Below are 24,416 nucleotides of genomic sequence, written 5' to 3' on the forward strand. Positions count from 1 at the left end.
GAGGTGGGGAATTTAGTGCAATATAAATAAAATTAATTTGAAGTTGGATACAACATTCTAGAATATGCATTTAAAACATTAAACCTACATTTTTTTTTATTTTTGTGGTTATCTCATTGTTCTGGTTTAGCAGAATATGTGTACATATGGACGCATTATTAATAAGCTTCTTCATCCACCACTGATAATACATCTTGACAAAAATATGTTTCCCCTCCCAACAAAATCCTTTGGGCTCTGTTGCCAATGCTGAAATAAGCCCACTTAATAATACAACTAAATTACACATGACTGTTACCTCATCAGACCTCACAAAATTGAATCCTGGTCTTATAGGCTCAATTTTGGTGCATTCATAGCAGAAGATGCTTCATATGCCAAACTGTCCCACTGTTCCACACAAGCAGAAAATCACCTTTTCAGTGAGCGTCATTGAGAAATGTATGAGTGCCGCATGGTGTAGATGCCTCCTTTGCCACTCCAGTCTCTGGCCAGTGATCTGTGACAGTAGAGCAATAGAAACAACATTTAAAAGGAAGGCCACTGCCAGGCAGTCAAGCTTGACGTCCCACCAAACACGAGGGAAAATGCACTTGATCAAAGGCAAAAGAGAGGAAAGAGAATAAAAAGGAGCATGAGGGTGAAAAGAGGACTTTATATGGAAATCCCAGGGCTGGTGAGAGGCAGTTTCAGATGAATACAAAGCTTTGAATCAGGGACCTGGAGAAGGCTCTTTTTATGAGTTTGACAAATGAATTTGGGTTAAAAAAAAAAGACAAAAAATAGATGATGAAAAAGTATTTATACTGATACTCCCAATCCCAATGCCTGTTTGTGGTTATTTACCAAGTATACAATAACGTAAACGTCCAGGTGCATTATTAATGTTTATATTGCTGACAGTTGTATAGTATGCATGTGAACGATGACAATGAGCCACATGTTCTTCTGATGACCGAAAGCTGGATGGTGAAAGACGAAGAATATAGTGACTATGGAGGTCGTTCAAGAGAGCAGATATCTGAGCCATGAGTTAAATGTATAGTCATCTGGGACACAGGAAATGATATGATTTGATCCAGCAAAGCAGAGACACACAGTATTTCCGGTGTAAGGCACTTAAAATTAACTTTTTTTTTTTTTTTATCACAGGGTCTTTTTCACACAAGTCACTGTAGAAAAACCACCAGTGTATAAGACAAAATGATTAATTGCAGACTTCCATTTGGCTTCAGTTGAAGGTTATTGTGCATGATGGCTCACTGTCACATTGAAACTGTCATGCTTTACTGAGATAGTTTAATAGAACAGAAATATTGTAACACCGGTACCTAAGTCGAGTCAAAGTGACCGTAATGCACAGTACTGCATATATATTAGTTGATCAGCGTCTCACCTCACAAATGTGCTTCTGGAAGAATGGTCAAAAATCCCAATAAACACACTCCTAAATGTTATGAAAAGCCTTCCCAGAAGGGGGTGCAAAGGGTAGGCCAACATCATATTAAACTCTTTGGATTAAGAATGCAGTGACACACAAGTTCCTAACACGTTTGTTAATATAGTGTACTTTTCTTTCTTTTTTAAATTTTCTTTTACAGTGCCCTAAGACCCATAGCCACGATTTAAGGCATAGAAAACCTCACTTACTTACAAACACAAAGAAATTGATTTCTGACACTTTCACTTAGAGCATTGTGGATGTTTCCTGTGTTTAAAATGTTCTTCAGCAGCTCGTGTTCATCCTACTGTCACTAAGTGTTTTGTCATAGGTGGTCATTTGATTGTTGGGCTTTTCGCTCAACGATTGAAAGGTTTTTACATAATAAAGAATCCCGAGGTGGCTTTTGCTGTGATTTGGTGCAATATAAATAAAATTGAATTTCACTTAGAGCATTGTGAATGTTTCCTGCGTTCAAAATGCTCCTCAGCAGCTCGTGGTCTCCTGGAAACTTCAGACACAGATATGCTTTTAAGTTTTAAATTATGGCTGCCACTTGACTTACTTGAATAAGCTTCTGAAGGGTGGAACTAATTTACATTTAAACAACAGAGAAGATACAACTCTACAGACAAGTTCATGTCTTTTTAATCTTAGATGTTAGACCTTATTGTATTATGTTGTATTTTTTAAATATTTCTTTGTCAAACATTCTTACTGTGTTACAAAAAAACTGTATGCCAAAATCAAATAAAAATAATTTATTGTTTTTCAGCAAATCTACTAATGAGTTCAGCTGAAGCACTAATTAACTATTTAATGGGATTGTCAGAAAGGTGTATATTGTGTATCTAGTGTAATATTTTTATATAAACATGTCAACTAGAGTATTTACTGTGAATGAAGCCTTCCTTGAAGCTTGCATGATTACAAACACTTTCTGTTCCACACAATAATTAACACGTTTTGCTATCCCTAAAGGAGCCAAAAGCTTTTCACACACAACCGTCTGCCTAATGACATTGCCTCATCGTTTCCCCCACAGAATTATTCTGGTTCGACGCTGTGCGATCCCTTTACACAGAATCGCACAGCATTTTCCTTGAAACAGAACAATACAATTTCACACAAGCTGGGAAGGCTGATTACATTAAATCACATGAGGTCAGTGTGATTGTATCATGCTGTGGAGACACGCATAAGTGTGTTCAAAATTCAGAGTGGCAATGCTATTAAAAAAAAAAAAAAAACATTCAGAGAAGGAGCGAGAGAGACACAGAGAAAGGGAGAGAGAGCGAGAGATGATGATGACAGCCGATTGGCCTTATCATTTCCCCCTCACTAAGTCAAGTGGTGCAATCAAATGATTTTCTCTCCTCTTAAACATGATTTGAATTATGCATCACATCAGCAGAGTACTTAAAAGCCCCATTCTCCAACAACGCACATTAAGCACTTACCTTACTTAGATTTCCAGAAAACTAAAGAATTAGCAAGTTGTTTGGTCATGATGTACAGTAGTTCTCTGTGGATGAACAAGAAATAAGCTTTGCTATCCTCCTTGGATGGAGGAACATTTGATAATAAATTAATTTTAATTGAACATAGCAAAAAGTCTCACTAAATAGAAATTGCACCGTATTCCTTTGATTGTTAGGAAACCGTAAAAATACAATGTTGTATATTGTGTTATAGTCTGCAGAATATGTCAAGAATTGCTTGTTGTACAAGTAAAAAGGTGCTTTATTATTATTTGGGTTAAAAACTGCTATTATACTTTTATATAACCCTAACCAGAGAGATTTCTGCATATCGTTGCATTAGATAATGTTTGGGCTTTTTTCTTTTCATTTTTCTGGAGGTGTCTGCATTTTCTGCTGTCAGATTTAACCACGGCAAGTATTTTTGATCTATTTTAAAATCAATTTTGCTTCTATTTTGGGTAAAGCTTTGTATGTTGTACTTCACAGTATACTCAACATGTTATTCTTTCTTCCATCCATCTTCTACTGCTTATCTGGGGCCAGGTTGCGGGGTTAGCAGCTCTACTCTGGCCTCTCTTCAATGGCTGAGATCCTCACTCAATTTCTAAGGGAAAGCCCAGGCACTCCTTGAAACACATTTCCGCCACTTGCATCTGCAATCTCATTCTTTTCAGTCACTACCTAGAGCTTGTGACCATATGTGAGGGTAGGGTCGTAGATCAACCAGTAAATTCATAGCCTTGCTTTTATGTTCAGTTCTTTCTTCAACACGATGAACCAGTGCAGAGTCCACATCACTGCAGCCGCGACCTCATCCATCTGTCAATTTCACGCTCCCCTGTCTCATCCCTTGTGAACAAGACCCCGATACACCTAAACTGTCCACTTGGGGCAGCAACTTGTCTCTGACCCTGAGTGGTCACTTCAATCTTTTTGTGGCTGAGAGCCATGGCCTCAGATTTGAAGCTGCTGATTCTCATTTAACCACCTGATGAAGCCAGTAGAACCACATCATCTGCAAAAACCAGAGGTAGGATAGGATCTAAGGCCACCAAAGTGAAAGCCTTCCCCCAACCTGGCTATGCCTAGGTCTTCTCCAAGACCATTTAGATAGGTTGAGCAAACTCCCACACATCCTTACATATCCTCTGGTCCCCCTTCTTAAAGATGGGGACCACCACCCCAGTCTACCAGTCCACAGACATCGTCCCAGATCTCCACATGACATTGTAAAAGCATGCACTACATCTGGAGCCTTTAGGAACTCAAGGCAAACCTCATCCACCCTAGAGACGCAGCCACCAAGTTGTTTAACTGCCTCAGTGATCTTGCCCCTAGTGAGTCGTTCCTCAACTCCACATGACAAGGTATTCAGAAAGGTACTGCGAATGCCAGTGCATCTTGGAAGGGATATATAAAGAAAAAACACACATATCTAAATTATTTAAAATAAAATCCCTGCATCGTGAGGGAAATCATCTATACGGGTAGAGTTCAAATAACAGCAAATTATTTCACAACGGACTACCCCAGTAAATTCAGAGTTATTTGTGGGAGTCAAAGTGCATGTCTATGGAAGAGGATTAGGTATACTAGAAAAAAAACAGTGGGGATTTCTTTTTTCACTGAATTCTGAGAAAAACATCAGATTAAAACTTGACATTTCTGACTTTAATCTCAGAATTCTGTCCCTCTCACAGCTATTTGAGAGGATCTATATGGCTAGTATTCCCACGCTTGGAAAAAAGAAGTTTATGATAAATTTTCCTTTTTTTCTTATACAGCTTTTTCTTGGCTGTTAACAGCAGTTCATTAGCAGGTGCTCATTTGCATGGGTTGCATAAGTAAAATTTCTTTTTTTAAAATTATGCTAATACATTTTAACCAACAAAGAAGAACAACTAATGGATAGATATGCACACTGAAGCATGGTGTTTTCCTGATAAGAAAACCCAAGAACAAGCTCAGGCCTATTTGCTACAAACGTTTTCAGAGGAGCCAGAAAGCACCTAATAGCCCCTCTCTCCATTCTGCGGTTCACAAACCTGACACCGATAGAGGCTGGAGGCTGCTGCCTGGCCTGCTGTAACATGGCAGTGAAACAAAGAGACACAGAAGATGGCAGGACACACACTATAGAGATAAATGTATGTAGGGAATGGTGTAGGAGGAGAGAGAGTAGGGAGAGAGAACAAGCGATAGAGGAGGTGGAGAGTGGCAGGAAGCGATAGAGGAGGGGAAAGCAAATTAATTTTATCTCCATTATGAATATGATGGCTGTGGTGTGCTGTGGTGGTGGCCCACGCCTTTGGGTAATAGCAAACCAGCGGTATTTAATCGGAGGGGCTTTTGTGCGTGCACACACACACACAGTTCTTGGCTGGATGGAAAAGCCTGTGAAAAAGAATTTAGAACGAGATGTGATACAAAAACTCCAATGAAACAGATACTGATGAAAGTGTTTTAGATTGATTAGCAGCTCCTTAAAGGCATGAAAATTAATTTGATTAATCAATCTGTGCACCCTTGTGTATACCAACGGAAGAACTGATTTAAAGTCACAGAGCAACAAAATACAGGGAGCTTCTGTTTCAGAATGGTTATAGTCCTTCTATAGCAATGTGCTCTGATAGCCTGGTGCCATATTTAAGGTCTATCCATGCCTGCACTCCTGCCCCCCACTACCTTGTATACATAAGTGGATTGCAAAAATTACATGTGTATATACATTCTGTATAAATGTATGTCCAATCTGCATATACACTCGCTCTACATACAAAGCAGTGGGGATTAATTCATAATGGACATACAGAAAAAAATCCCAATATTACTCCAACACACACAATTGGGTCTTTGTCACACACGGACATCTTTTTCAAATCCCCGTATTCACTCATAACTCCACTCTCGAGCTCAAGTCAGAAGTGCTGCTTGAAAATCAAATGTGTCATTAACTCAGATTTTTAATGAATTATTCACAGCACTACAGAAATCTCTACGGATTAATCCCTGCATCACGCCTCCTCAGCATGCACACACGGCACCAAGTCCCCCGAAGCCTCGCTTGTCTTGAATGACATTTTGCATGCACATAAATTCACATGCATACACGATTACACGAGTGGACACAGAAAGTTGTAGTGGCGCCCACTGAGATTTTCTTTATCGTTTCCCCACAAATGTTTCCACATGTATAATCGCATTTCCACAATGCAGACATCTGATAGTGGGATTAGCTGTTCAGAAAATTTCACAATGCACACCAGTGCATCATCATCTAAGCTTTGGCTTCAAAGATTAATTTCTGCCAATTAGTGGGTGGAGAGAAAGCAGACTTTCTGTCAAATATTTTAGCAAACATCTAAACTGTTGTGAAAAACCTCAATTCTGTGCACATACTGTGTTCATACTATGCAAAGATTAGTCAAATCCCAGTGTTTCTAAAAGCAGCACAGTTTTTATTGCTCAGCATAATTACTAAGTGTATCAGAGATCTTCTCATGCCTGAATCCTAGCTAATTAAAAACAATAATGAAAGCTTTGAAGTGAGAAGCAAGAAACAAGAAACATTCTAACACACAAATGACCAAAAACACCCACTTAATATCACATGTGAACCTACCAAGCGAACTTGTCAGCACTAGCATGAGCTGAAAGCTCTACACAGAAAAAAGAAGCGAGTAAAAAACAAATATACTGAAATCCTAAAGGGAACGCAGCTTTTATTCTTTGGAAGAACATGGAATTAACATAAACATTTATTACTTTACTTTTAGTGTATACTCTTACATGTGTTAAGCGCAACATAACAATTAACTTTTTAGTGAATGGACTTAAAGGTGCAGTGTGTAAAATCTCACAACTTGATTTCAGTAGATTTTATATTTGGAAAAGAACATTTGTCACAAAAGACATTAAATGAGGCAGGAAACAGCAGACTGAAAAGGCAACATTAACTATCAGCCACCTACAATGCAGTTTTGAGATCCCTTCCCAGGTGCCTTAACACCCACACACATCTTGCATCAGCTGACGTCAATAGGGCACATGATAGGATGAGGCAAGGTCTCACAGTGGTTTCACCTAAAACCTCTAGCGATACTGACCCATGTCTTTTTTTTTTTTTTTTTAAAATACGTGGAACTCCACAATTTGGTTTTAGAACTGATGAAGACTCCAAGAGAGGTGAAATGGCTTAACGAAACTTAAACAAGTCTAGTTGCTTTATTTCCAAGTTCATCTGGCCAACACAGTTCTTGTTCCCTCCTGGCTCAGTGCAAATTTGTTTACTGTTCCAACATATCAGGAATACTGGGATATTCCCAGACACAAGACAGTGACCCACAAGGAAGCGTCCTTGAAAGGTGTCATTAACGTTATCAGTTTTCTCTGTTAAGCCAGGCTTTATGATTCAAGCTCTATAAAAAGGACTTTTCGCATGTCCTATCACTCATCCTCCACACAGAATAATCCTTATGAGGGATGTCTGCTTCACGCACAGATGTTATCAGATGATAGAGATGAGGAGAAAATGACCAATAAAATCAATAACATCCAAGGCTGTTGTAAATAACAGGATAATGCTGCTGAAAATTGTTACCCTTGTAGGATTTAAAAAAAAAACCCAAAAAAAAAAAAAAAAAAACCACACGTTACTGACTAACAGCCTAATAACATAGATGTGGAAAACACTTTAGTTTGTGGGGAGATCAAAGTGAAACTAATTTTATTGATTTAATACATATTGTTGGTGATAAATAACATACAAATCTAACCAGTCAATTCCTTAATTCGTGTCGTGTCGAGTAAAATAGAGAAAGCAACATGAGGACCAAATAGTAGTACATTTCTATATTTTCTCCATCATCAACGGAATAATAACAGTGTGATTCACAGTTTGCGCTGCTGTAACTTAAAAGTTGGACTTTGTTCAGTGGTGTTAGGTGTTCTGTAGAATGAAAAGATTTACCATACATCAAGAACGTCATGGTGGATTTGATGCACACTACATCTTCGTGAAGTACTGACGTGTCAGATCCTCCAGATCCAAATGAAGCTTCAAACCTGGAGGTCAGGTTAGAGTGTAAAGATTAATCAGCAAAGTCAGTGTCTTCACGTCATTCTTGCAAATCACATGCAAGCCGAAATACAGCAGAAATGCAGGCTAAAGCAGAAGCAGAACAGAATTTGCCAGACATAAAATAGACATAGAAATTAAGATAGCTTACATTGCTGCAATGCACATAAAGAATTAACTGCTGCAGACAATGAAGATGGTAAAAGTGATGTTATCATCACTGGCCCTCCTTTATCTCCAGCTGTGTCACAACAACACACTGATGAATACATCAATGCACACTTCTTTCATCAGCAGATGAAAAGAAGAATACTTCAGAGTCTTGGTATAAAAGTGTTACATATGCCAGCCAACCTATGTTGCAGCCTCTCTCTCTCTCCTCACACACCCCAACAATTTCAAGACACTGCAACCATCATTCACGCCAACCTTAAAGCCTATTGCCCATTCTTATTTCACAGTGGGGTCCTCATGGAATCAGTGGCAGACCTAAACAGATTTTTACAGAGGTCTCGGACTTTGCCGTCTTTCTTGCTCATCATGATCTTCTTACAGCAGAGTATTTTTATAAGGTATTTGACAGTTGGTGAGAGAATTCTGTCGTGGAAGTCAACCTTTCGCAACTCCAAAAAAAGGCTTAAATCTCAGACCTAGCGAGGAACTAGACTTACTTACCAAATGGATTGGAGGGGTGAATAACTTCTGCTTTAAGAATGAGAGCAGTCCACGTCAATAATCCAGCAGCTGATCTTGACAGATTGTGGCAACGGTTAGATAAGAACTTCGGGAAGTTCTCCAGAGGTCATCAAAGCTTTGCTTTTCAAATGTCTTGAGAACTTCCCAAAGATCTCTAATAAAGATAACTGACATCTTCAAGAGCTTGCTGATCTTTTCCTTGAGGTAGATGCAGCAAAAAATTAGGGCTACCTATGTGGTTTGAGCATCCTCAATTCAGCAAGAGGAATCAACTCAATTCTGGAAAAGCTCCCACAAAACCTTCAAGAGTCACGGGTTACTGAAGGCACCAAATACAAACAAAACTATTTTGTTCATTACCCACCATTCTCATTCTTTGTTAACTATCATGCGGTAATGAAAACAGACCAAAGCTTTTCCCTCCAGAGCTCCAGTGCAGCCTCCTTGAAATCTGAGAGGATTTTAGATAATCAGTGGAAGACCAAGTTTCCCATCTCTGCTAATAAGACAGAGGTTGAAGCCTTCAGATCTCCAGATGGCAAAATGCCTGGCATCGATCCAGACAAGCATCGTATGATTTACAAGAAAACAATTACTCTGGAAAAATGTAGGGGTTTCAGAATGAAAACTTTGGATGAGAGGAAGGGAAGAGTTTTCTCAAAGAGCATTCCATTTGCTACAAATGCTGCATGTCTACAAACCATAAAGCTAGAGATTGCAAGGCTGTTATTCACTGTTCAGAGTCCAACTCTGAACATGTTCAAAGATGTGTTTAATCAATGTATATCCTAAAGGATGTCAAGTTACTAGCCATGTCTGCTTTCTTTGACATATTCAGCATTCAGGAAGCCGGCTCTTCTTACACCTTGAAAACACGTCCCAGGGTAATACACACAGTGGAAGAAGGGCCATGGACTTGGCTCTAGATGGTGATGTACTCCTAGCATTACTGACACTTATTGAGTGAAACTTAACTCCCAATAATAGAGAAGAAATTCCCGTACCTGAAACAAATGAAAAACAAGGAGCAAAAGTTCAACAACAGGGAACAAGAGTCCAAAAAGGGCGTCTACAATGGCGCTGATGCTCCAGCAACAGTCCACACATAATCCAGAGTGCCGGAGGACAGCAGCACAGGAGCTCAAAGTGAAAACGACCCGGAAGTCGACAGCTCCAAAAGTCCAGAAGTCAGTTAAGCAGGCCAACCGCGTGGAAGGTAGCAGCGGCGACTGAGCAGGTCGGGAGGCTGGTGTTCTGAGAAACCATCCTACTCTGACAAAACGTCCTACCCGTATTATAATTTGACGGTGACTTGCGACTAAACCTAACCCTACCCCTAACCATAACCGTAACCATAACCATAACCTTAAGAAGTATTCCGGATGAAGTTAATTCGGCATTGGTGTTTTGCGCATGCACCGCGTCTGCGCAGAAACATTGGGTAGGATGTTTTTTCAGGTAGGATGGATTCCCAGAACACCGGCCGCACAGAAGCCAGCGGCGGCGACATCGTTCACGACGGCGATGACGTCCAGCCAGTGGCCTGGAAAGTGGCCGGCAATGTTGAGGTGCTGGACGTGGGTCGGATGGCGGCGTAGCAACCGCAGGACCAGACGAGGCAGGACCAAATGGCGGCATGGCAGCCGCAGGCAACGAAGCAGGTGGTGACGCTACAGGTGACAGCGGGGAAGCTGCTGGTGGTGGCTGAACAGACTCACTGGAGCCGTCAGCAGACACGAGAAGATGCTGGCCGGGCTCACCAGAACACCCAGCTGACGTGGCGTGATGCTGGTTGGGCTCTCCCAATCCCCCAGCTGACGTGGCGTGATGCTTTGCCGGGCTCACCCGAATCCCCAGCTGACGTGGCTTGATGCTGGACAGACTCGTCAGACCCTCCAGCTGACGAGGCGTGATGCTGGCTGGGTTCTCCTGAACCCCCAGCTAAAACAGAAGACGCTGGACTGGCCCCTCAGACCCTCCAGTGGAGACAGGCGGCTGAAAGGGCCCTTCGGACCCCCCAGCGGAGGCAGATGACGGCCTGGGAGCTGCAGAGTGTTGGATAGGCTCAGTCGAGACTCCAGCAGGAGCTGATGCAGGGCCAGAAGGCGTTGAGACCCCTGGCTGAGTGTGTAGCTGACGAGGTGGCTGAGTGGCTGACAGAACTGAAGACTGAGCTACAGAGAGCAAAGCTAAGGGCTGACCTACGGGTAGAGTTGGATGTCTCGAGACCGGTCTTGGTCTCGAGACCGGTCTCGAGACCACTTTTACGTGGTCTTGGTCTCGTCTTGGTCTCGACGTACTTTTGTCTTGGTCTTGTCTTGGTCTCGACGGACTTTGGTCTCGGTCTTGTCTTGGTCTCGCTGTCTCGGTCTTGCTGTCTCAGATCAACATAGTGGTCGGGAGATTTGGAGTCAACAGTATCCATGACACACAGCGTAACGTTCGATAATGTATCATGCGCAAAAGCTTTAGCTCTAAGAGCCGTGCTTAGAGAGTGCTTTGTAGTGAATCAAAATAGTCGACTCCCATTGAGCGAGAGCATTTACCAACATACATAAAGATATTACACATAAAAAATACACGGAAACATTGGAAATCACTTTTTGGCAGGCAATCACTTTTTGGCACAACACCGGCTCCTCAATTAATTTCCTTTCGCTGCTCAGCTGTCACACAGCGACACACAGTGGCTCAGCCATGCTCAAATCCCTCCACATTGTGGCATTTTATTATTTCGCCTTTCGCGCCCTTCAAACACAACCAAATGCATCCCGTTAGATTGAGCAGTATGCCCGGTCAGTAAGTTACAGAAATGTCAGCGACTTCGTCTGTCATAAAGTTTGCGTTCATAGAACACAAAGAGTTTTTGGTAAATGCAAAAAAGAAGCATTCGGCAAAGTGCAGGTTTTGCAAAGTCTCCTTGACCGAGACAGCCGGGACTACCTCAACCTTCACCAGGCACCTGGAGCGCAAACACCCTCAAAGGTAAGCTAGCCAGTAGCCATCTATCCATCTTCAAACTCTTCTAACTACCTTTCCAACCTCAGATGACCAGGTCATGTTTATGTAATATTGTTATTTATAATGTGTTCTTCAAATGTTATAAATTATGTAGGGACAGTTTTTTTGCAACCGTCCCTGCAGACTTAACTTTAACTTAACGTTACGTTACATGCTATGTACAGGTAGCTAGCGCTAGCAGTGGCTATCAGCTACTTAAACAATTTTCACTAACTTTAGGTATTTTGGTGAATTCATTGAGCAGAAATATATCGAAACCATTTCAGTGAGCACTTTAAGGGCTGGTATGGTGTGGTTTTTTGTCGACTTTAATGGGCATATTTATGTGGTTGCTGACTCGTAAGTAAGGACGGGCGTTTCAAGAGTGTCCCTATAACATTGCTCGGCTAACAGCGGCGTTCTCGACAGTGAAGCCCAGATCAGAGCGGTCTATGGCTCTGGTCCAGATAGCACGGATCGCAAAACTGAGTCCCAAAGTTCTTAAATCAAACTTAAGGACCTTTGACTATGACTTTCTTAGGTGTTTTCTACTATGTTGCCCTACTAAACCAGTCCAGTGTGTAGGGGCTATTTTAGCATTATTAGACACAGTTATTTTGTATTGGTGTAACTTCAGACTTTATTGAGTAGTTCATTTCTTGTCAATACAGCTGTGTCTGATAGCTGACTGGCAGGAGGAGGCTTAATGAAACATGCAAAGTTAATGCACAGATATTTTGTCTTTTGTAGATTCCATTCAACTGTTTTTCTGTTCTTGTTATTTAAGGTCTTGCAACCCTGAACACTCCAGTATTTTCATTATTACTAGTTGTGCCTAATGATCTATATGTGTCACACTGGATTAGATTAGGTTATTTTGTATGCAAAGGTCTGCCCTCATTGATAGGTTTAAAATTACTGTGCTTGTAAGATACAGTAGTTTTTGTGGTTGAATAGAAACAGATGTTTTACAGATTCCTATTTCCCTGTTTTGTAGGTACTTGGAGTACAAAGCAGGATCTGCAACATCAGTGATAGCGGTCAATCCCACACAGCCTCAATTATCATTGTTTTCTTCAAGCATCCACTTATTTTCCCCAAATTCACCCAGGCAACAGGCCATCACCCAGTCCATCCTCCAGGACCTTATAGTTGGATGCTCTCTCCCCCTGTCTATCGTTGAGAATCCACATTTTAGACACTTCCTGAATGTCTTGGATAGCAAATACACTCCTGTGTCTAGAACCACCTTGACAGAGAAGCTGATACCTCACCTTGTCACTAAAGTGAAGGGTGACATTATCAAAGCCCTGGAAGTCCAGCCAAATGTAGCAATAACAACAGACCTCTGGTCTGACCGGAGGCTTCGTACTTTACTGGGAGTTACTGCTCATGTTGCCTGCAAGAACAAGGACTCTTACAGTTTACAATCATTTTTGCTTGACTGTAGGCATTTCACAGGGAAGCACTGCGGCGAACGAATCGCCTCAGCATTTGACAGAATAGTTGAGGAGTATGGCATTGGCCATAAAATAAGCTACATTCTGACGGATAATGCATCCAATATGAAGCGGGCCTTTAAAGTCAGGATGCCAGAAGTAGAGCACCCTGAAGGTGACAGCAGTGATGACCTCGATGATGAAACAATGTGGGAGGATGCAGAAGGTTCTGATCCATGGTCAACGGGTGAACGTCTTTCTTGCTTTTCCCACTCGCTGCAACTTGTAATCAGTGATGGGATGAAAGAGGTAAAGGCAATAGCTAGAGCTATTGCCAAAGCCAGCAAGTTTACAAACCTGCTGCACAGCAGTAGTAACCACAAAGACTTGTTTGAGGCACACTTTGGCTCCAATAAGTCCATCCCAGCAGGAAACAACACCCGCTGGAATAGCACCTACAGACAGTTAAAGGCTCTGATCACACTTGACCACGGGGCCATCACTGAAATGTGCAGCGATACAGAGAATTTAGTGTTTTCAACCCGAGAGTGGGCTCAGCTGAAAGACCTTTGTGCTTTGCTTGAGCCTTTTTCTGATGCAACAGACCTTACAGAAGGTGATCATCAGGTGACTATTAGCATGGTGGTCCCCACTGTTCTGGACTTGAAGAATCATCTTATAAAGATGGAAGTACAAATGCCCCAGGTCGTAACTATAGTCAGAGCACTGAAAAGATCCATAGAGAAACGGTTCTCTGGAATTTTCAGGCAGATTTGCATGGACGAAAAGGATCCAGAAGAGCCGTTTAGCCATCGGATCTACTTCCTTGCCACCATGCTCGACCCCCAGTTTGGACTGACCTGGGTAGATTTGGATGTCCAAAATGGTGAAACCGGACCAGCACTGAAGAGGTTCAGAGATGACCTTAAAAAGTCATTAATAGGTGACTGTATAATAATAATTTATTGTTATTGTTGTTTTTGTTGTTCCACTTATTATCACTGTCTTTGGTTTTATAGCATCATTAGAAGCATCCTGTCTAATCCTGTCTTTGTGTGTGTGTGTGTGTGTGCACCCTTTTCCAGACCTTTTGATCACAGAGGTAGACAGAGACAGACCTGCAGCACCAACAGAAGAAGACACAGAATTATCAGATAGTGACTCAGCGCCACCCCCAAAACAACGTCTTCTTTCACGCTACAAGGCATTTAGGTTGCAACGCAGCACAAACCAGGACTCGAGCACTGATGCACAAATAAGCAAGTACCTAGGCAGCATAAATGACTCTGACTGTGATGCACTCACCTTTTGGTCAAAAAACAAAGAGCGTTTCCCCAGTCTACACAGTGTTGCCTTGAAGGTCCTCTCTGTCCCTGCCTCTTCTGCCCCAGTTGAGAGGGTTTTTAGTAGAGGAGGCATTCTAATGAGACCCCACCGCGCACGGCTAGGCTATAAGATGTTGCAATCTTTAGTTTTCTTGAAGTGCAATCAATCACTGTTTTAAAATGTGAACTGTTTTCTCTCCCTCCTCTCTGAAAATATGCTGTTTGTTCATTATATATTTGTTCATAAGATATTTGTTATTTGTTCATAATGTCTGTGTTCTATTGTTCCTGCCCTACTGAACAACAGGCTTGATTTAATTGGCAGTGTTGTAATCTCATGCCACTGAAGACATCAAGATGCCAGAATCTTTTAAGCACTTGTTCTTATTCTTATTAATGCACAATTTGTATTGGTATGTAATATTTGTAGTTTGCATCTGATTCATGTGAGGTGTGCACATGTCTTTATATTGTTTGATTACAGAATTTTACTTAAAATGGTGTTGTTTGACTAAATAAATGTGACCATTGACTTTTAAATAACATCTGCATATCACTTTGTGTTGACAGGCATTATCCATTTTAGGGAAGTTGATATCATACAGTGTAATTTGACTAGTACTACTACAATAGGACATGATGCAATTTCAAGTTTATAATCTTCAGTTTGATGTTACAATTTTATCTATATATAAAGTATAACTGAAACCAGTTACATATTTCCCATTCTTTAGACAGTTGTTGGAGGTGATCGCTGTTTTGTCAGATGACTTTGGGGCCAGTCACCATCATGTCAGCCCTCAAAAGCACACGCAAAAAGCAAAACGTTAGTCTTTTTTGTCCCGGTCTCGGTCTCGCCTCAACTTGGTCTCGGTCTTGGTCTCGTCTCGACTTGGTCTTGGTCTTGTCTTGGTCTCGATACCCTCTGGTCTTGGTCTTGTCTTGGTCTCGGATTAGGCGGTCTTGACTACAAGTCTACCTACGGGGAGCGGAGATGATTGTGGTGAGGTGTAAGAGGTGGTGGAGCGGCTGACTGGGCTGCAGGCCGGGCGGCTGACTGGGCTGCAAGCCGGGCGGCTGACTGGGCTGCAGCTATGGGCTGGTTCGTACTGTCACGATCTGGGAGGCAAATCGTCAGGAGAAAGATTTGGACACAAACGCAAGCACGGGCGACACCATAGCTGTGAGAAAGTTTATTAATAATGAAAGGCAAAATGCAAACCAAAGCATCGCAGAGAACTACGCTAACAAAAACCTAAACTGGAAACAGCTACAAAATAATAATGAAAGGAAGAAAAAAAAACAAAAAAAAAAACCCACCCCCCCAAAAAAAACCTGTGACGAGAAACCTGAAACATGAAAACCTGAGACGTGGAACATAGATGAACACACGGCAGAAATACAGGGGAAGACACCAGACGAACCAGCAACTAACAGAGGGAAAAGCAAGGCTTAAATACACAGAGGGATAACGAGGGAATGAGACAAAGAACGGGAACACAGCTGGGAGTAATCAGACAAGACCAAGGGGAAGCAAAACTCAATACATTGACATAGGACACCGACTTTCAAAGTAAAACAGGAAACACAACAGACGCGGACCTGACTAGGTGAGACAGCAACCATGGAACACCAAACGACTAGAAAAGATAAACAATGACAAAATCAAAGTTCAATAGTAATACAGAAACAAAAAACACTGGGTCACAGACCCAGGACCGTGACAGCTTGGAAGGGACATTATCCATGTCCATCAGGTGTGCAGTCACTCTAATGGGTCAATAGAAAAAAAAAAAAAAAAGCCCAATGCCTTGATTTAGAATGGGTAACATTTGGAGACATGTGCCTGAAGGGAGCCCACAAACCTAATGTGAACGCATTTAAGACCAGTATTCTGGAGAACAGTTGACCCAGTTCCTTCAGACCATGTGGAAACAGCATCAAGGTCAAAGAGAGGTTTGCAGTAGACCTCCTGTTTAAGATAACCTTAGCAAGCAGACCTTTAGTAAACATAGAGCAGGGGTGGGGAACTGCAGGTCTCAAGGGCCAGTAGCTTGCAAGTTTTAGATATCACCCTGGTACAGCACACCTGAATCAAATGATTAGTTAATTACCAGGCCGCTGGAGAATTTCAAGACATACAGAGCAGGTAATTTAGCCATTTAAATCAGCTGTGTTGGATCAAGGACACATTTAAAACCTGCAGGACACTGGACCTTGAGGCCTGGAGTTCCCCACCGCTGCCATAGAGGATAATAAGCTGGCATCATCATTTGAAGACAAGCATTTATTTGCTTTATGAATGAAGAATTCATCAAAGATTAATCCAACGGTGGCCCCTCTCCCATTTCGATCACCAAGACAGTGTCTGCCAAACAACAGGTTTGAAATGGACAACCATGGAGGGACGAGTATGAAGAGAGTATGAAGAGAGCTCATCATGTTGATGATGGGCTCAAGGAATTCCATACTGCAACAGAGGCCATTGATGTGCTGAAGAAAGCTCATTGTATGTTAGCACAGTCAAATCTGTGGCTACACAAAAGGGAGGGGTGAGGGTCTGCGGGAGAGGGCAGGAGGACGGGCAGGTGTAGGCTCAAACACGCTGAACAATAACCTGGGCACACAGTAGAAGGATTAACATAGTTCAAAAGAAACCAGAGATTCCACATCCACCTTCACATGAGGGTCAAGTTACTGCTGAATGGTGACTAACGGACTGACGTGGAGCAGCCGGCCGTGCGGGGTTAAATAGTCCTCCTGATGATCGCTTGGAATGGGATGCAGTTCATGCGGTTCACTCTGGCACAGCTGGCTGCCGGCAGAGCCGGCGGGCACGCCGGTGCAGCCCCCTCTAGTTTCTGCCCGGTGGCTACTGGGTGACCCCTCGTCTGGGGATCCTCAGCCCTTCCCATGAAGGTGGCACGGATGCCCCTCCGGTGGTCCTCCTTGGGCTCTTGCACTCTGGGGCCTCTAGATGTCTGGGGCCTGGATCTCCTCCATGCCTGCTTCATACCCTGGGGGACGGGGCTATGGCTCTCTACATCCTCTTGCAGACCATTACATGGGGAAACCATTTGAATACAAGCGCGCCGATCCACACAGGTGTGCACACAGGTGTTCACTGTTTGTAGACTTAAATCACACCTTTCTTGGCTGCTACTTCAAAGCACATTGTGCGCTGTCTGTCCTGCGTGCTGCACAACAACATTCAATATTTAGTATTTACTGCTGTTTACACTTAGCTAGATTAATGCGATGGTGTTGTGTATAGTATGTTGCTTTGTTTTGTTTTTTTTTTGCTTGTTTTCTATTCTTTTTCTCTCAACAGGTGATCCCGGAGATATTTTTTTTCCCCCCCTTTCTCACTGTCCCTCTCCCCTTCTGTTTTTCTTTTCCTTCCTCTTTCTTTCTCCCTTTCCTATCCCTCACTCATGTCTGTCCCATCTGTAACAACTGAAAATAAAATAAAATAAATAATAAAAACAAAGGTCGATCAAATGGACCAATACGGCAATGCCATGATGATCCATTTGGCAAAATAAATCCATTGGGTATCCTTGTTGGTCTTCAGACAACAATTTTGACGGCTAAAGAACCAAATGGGACAGGCAAAAAAAAAAAAAAAAAAAAAAAAAAAAAAAGGAATGGGATGCAGGTGTGGAGAGACAGCCACACACATCCCATTCGCTCCTCAGGCACCAGGCCGCGGACCATGACAGACACTGGATGATGTGCACTTCTTTACTCATAGTGTCACAAACTGGTAGTAGGAACTCAAGAGCAGAGCGGTTTGACGTCTCCAAAAACAGTTTATTTACAGCACCAGTGCACGATATATACAGTGAAGGGAAAGTCCAAACTCCAGGGAATCAATAAAGTATTCTGATTCTGAATCACGGGGAAGCTCTCTCACACTCGCTCACGTCTTCTTGCCCAAACTCACACACGCTCACATGGCAGGGAGGTCACAGGTCCGGGGAGGAAAGTCTGTAGCAGAGGAAAGGGAAGTCACTCACGAATCACAAGAATACTAAAGCACAGGAGCTGGGAGAATCACTAACGTCTGTAGTACAATCATCCAGCGACGAGAGGATCTGTGTTCCAGCCTCAAATAGTGCTCCAGGTGATGACAGCTGATTGTTGTCAGGTGTGTGGGCCAAAGGCGGGAGCCCACAGTGAGCTCCACCCAGGCAGAGAGGGAGAGAGAGAGAGAGAAAACCAAACAACACATGTAGCCTTGTGGGGCCGGCCGGGCAGGCACGGAGACCATGACACATAGCAGAGTAGTAGTAGCTAAAACTTAAAGGAGTCAAGACGCTTTTACGTTTATGTTCACAATTGTGTGCAACAGATCAAACAGCCCACAAGAGCAAGCCAGTGGAAATGTGTCTACCAACAACAACCCAGCTGATCGTGCAACCAGGTGACCAGCTAACATTTTCTTCTGGCTAACAGGATCTGCGTTTCTAGTGGATGTAGCACAGAGACAATGTTACCAGGAGATTTTCTGCCTCGCTGAACCTAATTTAGATCCAGAATTACAGTCAGAGATCACAACTTGTGTCACCAGTCTGGCACACAACAAGCTTAGCAGCACACATTTTGAACGGTTCTCTACTTGGAGTACTCTTTGAAGGCTGTTTCTGTGTTGAAACACATTGCAAAATCCTCCAGCCAGGTGTCTAAGGATAACACCTGTCATGGATGGCGTGAGTGTTAAATTTATCTCATTGAAGAGCAAAAGCTGCAATAATCTTCGCTCTTCAGAGAGAACTGTATTCAGATGATGAGGGCAGTAGATTAGTATTGGTATGGCTTAAGGTGCACATCTAAAACGTCCCCACCAGGTGAATTATTACATTTAAAACATGCTTTAAATAAAAGAATCTGTAAAAACATGGAACTTCCAGTTGATTTTAAACCCAAACTCTGAACATACAGTAGATACATGGGTTTAGTATACGTAAAGCCGGGACAAAAGAGTCATTTATGTGAAACTGTAGCATTTAATAACCGATTAATCCCACTTTTTCGCACACCCTTTTAAGCTACACTTTTGCTAGTTTACACAGTTCATTTCATTTTACAGAGTGCCAGCTCATCATCAAACCTGTTGTAGTTTCTTAAACTGAGGTATTGGTTAAGAAAACCCCTTGTCCAAATTCCTTCTACAGGATGATGAAAATGAAAGTAGAAACAAGTTAGGCTTTATATGACTTACCCACTGCCCCAATCTTTCAGGGACCTCTTTTTTTTGCAAATGGGGAATTTGACCCAGCACTGGTAATTATTGTTTTTACCCATTACTCTCTACTTATTATAGGTAAACAGGGGCTGGGGTTGGGGTAATGAAAACAGATGTGAGAGGTCAGCGTGAGCACTGAGTTAGCAGCTGTGATTATGACAGTAAGAAATGAGCTTGCTCTGGAGTGAGAGAAGCACAATGTTTCATCATTTCAAGTCCACCTGGAAGGCATAACTGCAACAGAGATAAGATGTGCCTTGCTCCAGGACACGTCAGTGGCAGATGCAGAGGAAGGACGATGCACTAGAAGTTTAAATCAGTAAAGATTAAATATTCAGTACTTAGTCACAAGCTCTGCAGCTTTACTACTATTAGGATATTACTGCACCAGCGTGTTCAGTACATAATCCACTACATATTTCTCTAAGCAAAGCAGAGCGCATGTGCAGGATGCCATCTCTGTTTCCCAGATGCCCCAGGATGCACCTGGAAAGGCAATGCAAAGCAACAGCAATGTGCATAAACAAAATACACACAGAGATAAAAACACATCAAACTGCCAACACATGGCTTGAATTGTAAAATACATGTCAAAAATTGGGTACTTGTGGATGAACAAGTAAGATGAGATGTTTACTGTCAGTTTCAAAGGACGTAAAGGACACAATCTGCATTTAGGCGAGGGGAAGAGAAATCCAATTTCACTGTGTATACTGCCGTCGCATTTTAATGTCAGCCATAAATGTACTCCAGCTGAATCATATCCAGAAGCAAACTGGATGTGAGATGAATGTTAAAGGGTCTATATATATATATATGAATTACTGTTAAGCCCCTCACAGCAAAAACTGCTTGTCATATATATATCTTCAAGGCATAAAAAAGGTCTTTGCTGTAATTAGCAAGATTATTTGTCTGTTTTCTGATCATCCGTCTTTCTTGTGTTTTTTGACCATAAAGGGCCACTGTAGCTCAAATGATGACAGAATAAGAGGAGTTGATTCTTACTGTTTCTGATTTTGTACCTGCCAATCCAGGTTATTTAACGTCAAATGTCTTTTCACTTCAAGTGTAAGGAGACCAGGTGTCCGTCTATATGGCATTTTGTCAGTCTGTCCCTTTGTCTGTGTAATCCCTATCAATAGTCCTTTGCAGTGGTGAGCCACAGGCGGTTGGCCTCTCTCTGTATGAGTCTGATCCCCACCGCCTGTGAAGTCAAATGTTGACAGAGAATCACGAACCCCATCAGAATACTAAAAAGGCCAGTGAGTGCTTTTATGAGAAAGTGAGAGCAGGAGTAGGAGCACCCATACATGCGTGTGTTTGTGTGTATGTGAGTGTGTCTTCATATTCCTACACTATAAAAATGACAAGCCAGGTAATGTCTTGTATTTTGTACCAAGAATGATCACCCTTACTTCAGGGCATTTTTGTGCAGCTGCTCTTTAACTCTTCAAAATGACCTTTTTTGGAGAATAATCATGAACCCCCCAAAGAAAAAAAAAAACACAAAAAACCCCTCAGTGAGACAGTTTCTCTTTTTTACAAAACAAATGTCCTGAAAGAGTTAACATACTGCTACAAGTCTGCAAGCTATGGTAGCTATTGTAAAATTAACCTGATAAGCTTTCATTCCAAATAAAATCTCTTGCCAACCTTGTCTTTTTTCTTTTTCTTTTTTTGCAGTGCATGCATGTTATTCTTTGTGCCTGGCATTGAGAGTGTGTGTTAGAGGGAAGAAAGAGAATAGAAGAGTAAAGGAGATAGAGATAGAGATGAAAGGCCAGTGTTGAGTATAGTGGCTTTCCTGCACGGCTCTATGGTTTCTGAAGGGTGTCTTGGCCTTTCATGCAAATGAGTTTGCATCTTATCAGCTCTCCACGACACTGAAGTCCAAATAATGAGTACTTGGCCGTAGTGGTTGGGTGCACTCGATTTGGTCTGCCAAGCACACTGAAACCTTTAAAATAAAAACCACTAAGCATTAGTTGGAATGAGAGTAAAGCTTAATGAAGTGTGTGTAACCTCAGCTGACAAGATATAATTGTCGTGCCTAAAGATTCACCATATAACAACAGCGTATTTCTGTAGTGTCGCAGGGTTTTGCTTTGAAGTCTGGTAAATTTTAATGGAGCACTAAATAAAAGCTGTAATATAACCATGTTAATAGCTAACAACAGTGTAGCCAGTGTAAGTATGTTGGTTTTCCATCTGTAAAATCAAATTAGTTGCACATAATGCATACATACAGCTGCTTAGTCATGATTGCAATTTTACGATTTTATATAAAATAGAGAACAATTGTTTATTTACAATATCAAAAATAGGGATAATAACATTTCAAAATACTGCGTGCACGTGTTTAAAATGTAATTATGTATTGTTTCATTTACTTAAAGAGAGTGTTGTGCAATCAAAAGCTCATTTACACTTTCTCTCCACGATTTTGCAAATTATAAAAATGGACATTTGCAACAGAAAGCATACAAACAGCTGGTTAATGGAGACATTAATCTCAGAGAACCTACGCTGCACTAAAAATGATTTAGCTGTTGGTAAAAATCTGTCACATTGACTAAAATCAAAACACATGGTGGGACAGGGGTAAAATAATTAGACGGCATTTTAGCACAAAGATCCGACATCGTCATGGTATCTACTTATCAGTGATGATCCACGTGTAATGCTATTTTAATTGGATGAAATGGCCAAAAGAAATAAACAACACCATGTAATATACTTGACTAGACCGTCTCGTCTGCTTGAGCACAAAAAACAACTTAAAATGCTGTTTCATGCTCTCTTGAAATAATTCTTAAGATGTGCTGTCTGACTATATTGGCAATCAATGTATTTATAGCTGTTGCTGGGGGAGTATAGAGAGTGTTGCATTAACTTGTAAACATGAAAAGAGCCAAAAATAGTTGTGGCCAGAATGAGAACTGGCAAGACAGAGAGAGAGGAAAACACTCATCATGATGTTGGTGTGAATTAATTAACAGGCTTCAGAAAGTTACACAACATAGCCATGCAAACCAACCTATTTTTGTGTTAATAGCCACCTATTAATCTCTTAGATTTCTATTCAGTTTCAGCAAAAATAAAATAAAATAAAAATGCACAAATTCTTCATGATGCAGAAAAGTACACCGTAGTAAAAAATCAGGTGAAAGAAAAGATATCCCAGTAGCATGCAGCGTTCACGATGCATTTGTCTGAGCAGCGTGAACGCAGTTTGACAGATTAACTTTTTGGCCTGATCGGGACAATGTTTGTTTAACAAGCGTTTAAGTGCCGTCACTCGTATCCTGCATTAACCATCACCATTCTTTTGCTGCCGCAGTCGGCCCTTACCCTCAAAGCAATCATTTAACCATAACCTTATCTTGAGTTCACATTGATTTTCTCGCCAGCGTTATTGCTATTAAAACACCTACCTGAGGACACTAAGTCAATGTCAATGTCGTTGTCAGTGTGCGGGGGGGTGGTCACATGTTTCCTCTCTTAGGCATCTTTTATCTTGTGACATTATCCAAATTCACGAGTTTGTTTACTGACAGAAAATGCGTGGGTTTGAAAATGTCTGAGTCATTGCTGTGCCCCACTGATGAAGTGAGCAGATTGGAAATGGGAAGGTTAATGAGATTTTCACAAAGTGTCCGTCTAGCGGTTTGAACCCAGATTAAATTGACACAGTCTGATTAAAATTAATTGACCTGTGAAATGAGTGTGTCCCTCAACAGTTAAGGATTGATGGATATCGCAAAGGGTTCAAGACGGAAGAAGACATTATTGGGGAAAAAAAAGAAAAATTAACTATGTTTGTTTGGCAGTAAAGGGCATATATGGCAAAAGACAGCTCATGTCAGCTCATCAAGACAAGTATACTCTGACACACACACTTCTGGGGATTATATACATTATATATTATCTTAAACCTGAACTGGAAGTGTTTATGTAAGAGAACAAAGCCTTGCTAGCAGCTCTGCATGTCGCTCATGCTGACAGTGCTGTCAAATAGCAGGCTTAATGTTCACTATGTGGTATGCTAACAATATAGTAATATTTGTAATATCATGGAAATATTATTAGCATATAATGTAGTTAGTCATAAAACACAGATCCCTGTATGTTAGACAATGTAAAGCCTCAGCTGACCTTGGACTCCATACTGTATATACATTATTGTATTATTGTAAGTCCATATGCAGACAAAACACCTAGTCTCTCATTACTGTAACAGCCGTATGAGTTCATCCCTGAAATAAAACCCATTTCCACGCCTCGAATGACCCTTTTGTACAAATAGTTAACTACAGTTCATAGTCTACAGTGTTGGACTAATTCACTTTCAGTTCATAGTGATGGAAACTCTAATTGAACAGCCATTAAGACAGTAATGAGGAAGCCTCTTAAGGAATTAACTGAACTGCGACTGAGTTATGCATCTATTCTATGAAAAGGACAGAATTTATCACACTGTTGATCAAATCAATCAGAAAAACAGTGACTGTTTAATTACTGCATTTACTCAAAAATGCAATAAAGATGCAAGGCCAGGTGCAAGACTAAAGATACTACAAACCTTGCTGGAAGCAGGGATATAAAAATCAATGTTCCTCACATTCGGCAAGGCCATGCCTCACAAACATAACAAGGATGCTGATGGTATTAGCACAGTCCAATGAGTGGGCATTACTGCTGCA

At 41.5% G+C, this 24,416-nt stretch overlaps 1 protein-coding gene across 1 annotated transcript; it reads left to right on the forward strand.

The window, feature by feature from the left end:
• Nucleotides 1-11,510: 11,510 nt before the first annotated feature.
• LOC148096920 (zinc finger BED domain-containing protein 4-like) lies at nucleotides 11,511-14,641 on the forward strand. Its single transcript, XM_087833546.1, has 3 exons — nucleotides 11,511-11,683; nucleotides 12,696-14,080; nucleotides 14,223-14,641. The coding sequence occupies exons 1-3, from the start codon at nucleotides 11,511-11,513 to the stop codon at nucleotides 14,639-14,641; spliced, it is 1,977 nt and encodes a 658-aa protein (XP_087689672.1).
• Nucleotides 14,642-24,416: the final 9,775 nt, after the last annotated feature.

The sequence above is a fragment of the Neolamprologus brichardi genome, chromosome 20 (assembly GCF_056152115.1).
Source record: "Neolamprologus brichardi isolate AB-2024 chromosome 20, ASM5615211v1, whole genome shotgun sequence".
NCBI classification, from domain to species: domain Eukaryota; kingdom Metazoa; phylum Chordata; class Actinopteri; order Cichliformes; family Cichlidae; genus Neolamprologus; species Neolamprologus brichardi.

Coding starts and splice junctions, on each gene's coding strand:
- LOC148096920 (XM_087833546.1), top strand. CDS start 11,511: ATGTCAGCGACTTCGTCTGTCATAAAGTTTGCGTTCATAGAACACAAA. Junction 11,684..12,695: donor GAGCGCAAACACCCTCAAAG/GTAAGCTAGCCA, acceptor CCTGTTTTGTAG/GTACTTGGAGTACAAAGCAG. Junction 14,081..14,222: donor CCTTAAAAAGTCATTAATAG/GTGACTGTATAA, acceptor ACCCTTTTCCAG/ACCTTTTGATCACAGAGGTA.